Source organism: Paramisgurnus dabryanus, chromosome 8 (genome assembly GCF_030506205.2).
Source record: "Paramisgurnus dabryanus chromosome 8, PD_genome_1.1, whole genome shotgun sequence".
Lineage (NCBI taxonomy): Eukaryota > Metazoa > Chordata > Actinopteri > Cypriniformes > Cobitidae > Paramisgurnus > Paramisgurnus dabryanus.
Window position 1 is genome coordinate 37991888 of NC_133344.1, and position 6000 is coordinate 37997887.

General features: G+C 38.5%; 1 protein-coding gene across 5 annotated transcripts in view; it reads left to right on the forward strand.

The window, feature by feature from the left end:
* Positions 1-6000, forward strand: part of limk1a (LIM domain kinase 1a) — a 69533-nt gene that overhangs the window by 48344 nt on the left and 15189 nt on the right. The window contains exon 1 of one of the 5 annotated variants that reach the window (XM_065281759.2): positions 208-374. The exons of the other annotated variants lie outside the window; for them this stretch is intronic. Coding sequence (XP_065137831.1) covers positions 312-374 — 63 coding nt within the window. The 5' untranslated portion in view covers positions 208-311. Of the gene's footprint in view, positions 1-207; positions 375-6000 lie in introns of those variants that run through there. 5 annotated transcript variants of the gene reach the window in all.

The window sequence follows — 6000 nt, forward strand, 5'->3', positions numbered from 1 at the left end:
AAGATTTGACCCTATTTTCCTTAGAGAGATGAATGTATGTGTGCATGTGTGTGCATGTATGTTTGTGTTAACTGGAAGGCTGTGTCAAGTGGGGGAGGTGTCTGTCTGCGCAGACATGCATGAGCCCACCAGGAAATGATGTCATCCACTCATAGCGAGAGAGAGAGAGAGAGAGAGAGAAAGTGAGGTTTCCATGATGAGCTCAGCGCTGGGCGTGTGGGCTGTGTGAGTCTCTCTTGGCTGCGGCTTTGTTTTCATTCGACCGTACAACATTCGCTAGAATGATCTGCTCACTATAACCACTGTCTGTCATGATCGGTGATCTGTTTTACTGGAGCTTTTGCTGTCTAAGACTCTGGAATAGAAATAAGAAGGTAAGCTCTCTCTCTCTGTGATGGGATTTACAGCTCAGACCTGCACTGCATATTCATATCTGATCAAACATACATACAGTATATGTTTCATTCATTAATATGTAAAGGATCATTTTAATGTTTATTTGTTAAGTGATATGTAGGGATTTTTTGGGATATTTCTAATTCTGACCCTGATATTAATAATATTAAAGCGTATAAATATTCAAAAATGCAATTAAACCCTAGCTATTCTCTTAATTTTGATTTATTGTGATTATTATATTCTATAATAAGGAAATTTTCTGTTTTGGTGTTAAACTCTCTATATGAATGTTTTCCGGGATGTTGTCTCTATTTGCATATAATATGGGGATTTTAATATTGGATTTTTTTTTTGCCGTCCTTACAGTCTATGATGTATAATATATAACCTTATATAATATAAGCAGGTTTGAACTCTTTATCAATTAATCACATCCCTGATTGCTTTACTGGGTCATGACAGTATTTGTGTCCCACTGGCCTATTTTCATATCAAATCATATCTGATGTGTCTAGGATGTGTGACACTTACAATTCAACCAATGCCAATAGTCAAAGTATTACTTTATGTGTCATTTAAAACATAGAAGGAATAATTGACGGCCCTTTGAATTATTCGAAAATAATCCACTCCCAAGGTGGTAATGCAGCACGATACGAAGCGGCCCCGTGGTATAATACTGTTTATACCACGGGTCTGTTGAATGCTGTATTCTGATTGGCTGAGAAATGTTCCGTGGGTATGCATTAATTTCTGATAACCGCACACCTAACTTGTCAAGTGTCTTATTAATAGGCACCGGGGCAATGTTTGTGGTAACCGTGGTATAAGAGGAATAATTGACTCCGGTCCTTTGAATTATTTGAAAATAATGCACACCCAGATCCACTGCACCTTGGGTGTGCATTATTTTCTTAAAATTCAATGGCACGTCATCAATTATTCCTTACATAATGTACAGTAGAAAAGATTGATAACTGTTTAGGACCAGCCTGGCGTAGAAAAGGAGATTACTGTTGAGGTCCTCATATTATCAGTTACTTTCAATTAAAACCGTAATATAGTCTAATATGGTTGCTTACATTGTGACTCTTCAGAGAATATTTATTTGGACTGTGAAGTTTAGATTGAACTGAATGAACCTGTTAGATCTCATCTCATTTTCTGGTTTCACGAGAATTCGTATGGATTTTACGAGTTGGTTTGTTCATAGGAATTTGTACGAAGTGAATTGTACATGAACATACAGTATGATTATCATAAACCATAAGATAGCCTTGCATTTTGACATCCCATGATTTTCTGAGGTATTTGTCCAGTGGATTTTTATGTAGAGAACATATACAGTAAGTTACAGTAAAGTATCTATTCAAAATGAAAGTAGAATCTACAGTGACTAATGTCCAATGAGCAAATGACAAAATTGTTTGTGTTACATTGGCAGAAGACACTCAACACTACAATTCCCCAGTGTTGGGTAAGATAGAGAGTTTTACTGTAAACAAATGTGTAAAATTCCCCTTCAGATCAGTAGAAAGACAAAAGTGACTAAAGTGTTCAGTGTTTGTAGGTGTTTTAATGAAAGTGTTACACACCAGTAGTTAAATGACAGTGTGTCTTGAGCATTGATAAGAAAGAGTAGAAAGATTGTGAGATGCTAAATTCCAGTCTTGATTTGGTTTAAGTTTACAGGTACAGTGAATCAAATATTTATCATGATTAATACAGAGAATATGGCACATTATTCAGAATAAAGACAATAATTAAAAAAAATTACAATAATTTTACCATCATGAACTCTTATTATAGTTGTATTTTTCCATTTTTATTTCCACATTGGAGTGTGTTGTCACATTTCCCTAAAGGGAACCATGTGCATCTTAGTGTTGTCATAGGACCCCTGTCTGTTCACCCTGTTACTCACAATCATGTGGATTTTCTAAAAGAAGATCTCCATTTCAATCACATGAACTTGCCCACATGAACAGGATCTTTTTATAACTTTCCAGAGGTCTTATTTTTTGTTTGGTGCTTTCCCAGTATTACACCATAGGTGAATGTTTGTGCAGGAAGTAAAGCAAAAGTGAAACCTGAAAGAAGAGCTAATATACACTGACCAAAATTATAAACGCAACACTTTTGTTTGTGCCCCCAATCTTTCATTTCTCAATGATCTAGGACTTTTACTATATACACAAAAGGACTATTTCTCTCAAATGTTGTTCACATATCTGCCAAAATCTGTGTTAGCGAGCACTTCACATTTGCAGAGGTAATCCATCCACCTCATAGGTGTGGCATACAGGGTTCCCACGGGTCCTTGAAATCCTTGAAAGTTTGTGAATCTGGGGGAGATAATTTAAGGCCCTGGGAAGTTTTTGAAAATATACATACATAGATACAGGTCATTGAAAGTGCTTGAATCTTTTTCATGCAAGAAAATCCATATTATTCCCTGTGTAGTGTAGGATAATATCATAACATTTCTATCCTTTTCAGCACACGTGCTAAACTGTTCGCTTTAAATGCTTATATCTTCTGTATGCGAATGTTGATTCATACCAAAATGGTTTTTGCATAGTTGTGTTTGACACATGAAAACGTCTCGGGTTACGTATGTAACTGTTGTTCCCTGAGAAGGGAATGAGACGCTGTGTCTCACTTGTCATACCTCCTGCTTCCCTGTAACGCCGTCTTTGGCAATATTTCATATAGCGATATACTTTCTGGCTCCAGCGTCACCCTGTCTTTGTCATTAAGCCTCACCATAAGCCTACCCCTGGAGCCATCCCCAAAGTGTCACCGCAGTGACGCAGCGCGAGTTCCCTCGAAAGGGAACTGTAACAATCAACAAAATATTAAAAGGTAACACGATGTAACCCTGCTCTCACTTGAAATGTGTCCCCACATTTAGTCCTTGAATTTGAAGTTAACTAAGGTGTGGGAACCCTGGGCATAGCAAGATGCTGATTAAACAGCATGATTAATTGCGCAGGTGTGCCTTAGGCTGGCCACAATAAAATGCCATTTTAAAATGTGCAGTTTTACTGTATTGGGGGGTCTGGTGTGACCACCATTTGCCTCACCCTGTTGATAAAGTTGTAGATTGTGGCCTGTGGAATGTTGGTTCACTCCTCTTCAATGACTCCTCTGTGCTGGATATTGGCAGGAACTGGAACACGCTGTCGTATACGCCAATCCAGAGCATCCCAAACATGCTCAATGGGTATGCTTGCCATGCAAGAACTGGGATGTTTTTAGCTTCCAGGAATTGTGTACACGGTTCTTTGCAACATGGGGCCGTGCATTATTACGCTGCAACTGATGCAATGGTCGTGGATGAATAAGACAACAATGTGTCTCAGGATCTCATCACGGTGCATTCAAAATGCCATCAATAAAATGCACCTGTATTCGTTGTCCATAACATACCGCCTCCATGGGTCACTCGTTCCACAACATTGGCATCTGCAAACAGTCACCCACACAACGGCATACACGCTGTCTGCCATGTACAGTCAAAGCCAGGATTCATCCAAGGAGTGAACACCTCTCCAAAGTGCCAGATGCCATTATATGTGAGCATTCGCCCACTCAAGTCGGTTACGACAACGAACTACAGTCAGGTCGAGACCCCAATGAGGATGACAAGCATGCAGATGAGCTTCCCTGAGACGGTTATTGACAGATTCATTGATTATGCAAACGAGTCGGGGTGGCTGGTCTCAGACGATCTTGGAGGTGAAGATGCTGGATGTGGAGGTCATGGGCTGGTGTGGTTACACGTGGTCTGCAGTTGTAAGGCTGGTTGGATGTAATGGAAAATTATCTGAAACACTTTTTTAGACAGTTTATGGTAGAGAAATGAACATTCAATTCACAGGCAACAGCTCTGGTAGACATTCCTGCAGTCAGCATGCCAATTCATCCCTCATTGTGGCCACCCTAAGGCACACCTTCGTTTTGTGAGATTAGGATTATACTCAAAACACTCTGTCTTCCAAAACTCAACTTTTTGCAGTAAAATATCTTTATATTATTGTATGAATTAATTGAACTTCTTTTTCAATCAGATACACTTTTGAGATATTTGTTGATTTGTTTTTGGGGAAACACCTATTTTAATCGTATTGTCAGATATGTATTGTTCACACAAGTCATTATTTACACAGACTCAAAGAGTGACTGCAAGAACTGAATTATGTTGAGTTTTAAATCTATCTATAGATTTATATTCAGGTATGATGACATTGGGTAGAGTTGACAGTGTTGAGTAGGGGGCTCATCATTTGATGTAGTTGTCACGGGTGAATGAATTTGGAGTGTTTGTTTGTGGTTTGTCAGATCTCTTTTCCGTGTTGGTTGAGGGCATGTTAGGTGGGTGCTGACGTGAGTAAGAGGTGGGCTTATAGTGACTTCACTGAGTGATACTGTCACATTTTCCCCTATGGGTTAAAGGTGTCACTCACACATTAATAATGCCATTGGTTTGTTTGTTTGTTCCCTTTCTGATGTCACATGCAGGTAGCAGACTTCTGATGCAGTGTTACACACAGAGATAAAAAATTGCTATAGTTAATGCTTAGAAAATATCATGAATATTTACTGTAGATGTCTTTTCACACTTAAAGGAATATTCCACTTACTCCACAATATTTCACAAAAAATAATCCTGATAATTTACTCACCCCTATGTCATCCAAGATGTTGATGTCTTCCTTTGTTCAGTCGAGAAGAAATTAAGTTTTTTTGAGGAAAACATTATATTATTTTTCTCCATATAGTGGACTTTAGTGGACCTCAACAATTTCAATGCAGCTTCAAAGGACTCTAAACAATCCCAACCGAGGCATAAGGGTCTTATCTACCGAAACCATTGTCATATTCACACTTAAAAAATACTTTTAAACCACAACTCCTCATCTTGCACTAGCCGTGTCACACGTCAGCACAACCTTACACATTATGTTTTCACGTTGACAGGTCACGCATGACATGTGAAACTACCGGTCCAGTGTTTACAAATGTGTAGAAAGAGGACAGTTAAGATGTTGTTGTATGTAGAATGATACTAATTCATGTCTTTGTGTCAGTTTATTGTTTAAAATGGTTAAAGTGTGCGTTTCATACAACACTAGCGTAATCACGTCGAAAGGTCACACGTTACAAATGATTTTTAGTGGCATCTATCGCCAATATTGCGAATTGCAACCAATGGCTCAGTCCATAGCTCACCCTTCCCTTTCGAAACACATAGAAAAGGTACGGTAGCCGCCACAGGACAAACATGTCATCGTACGAGACAATGTAGGGGCGAAACGCACTCTGTGGATCAGTTTGTCCCTGAAGGGCTACTGTAGAAACATGGCGGTGCTAAATGCCGACTTCCATGTAATGGGACCCACAGTGTATGTAAATAGAAAGGGCTAATTTTACAGTAATAAAAACAATACAGTAGATTATGTAAGTTCTTTATATATAGTTATGTGTATTATAATGCATTTTTGTCAATAGATCCTCCTAAAATGTACACACTGCACCTTTAATGTCCTAAACAAAGGCACAATGATAAAAGTTTTACTGTTATAATCCCTGATCTTT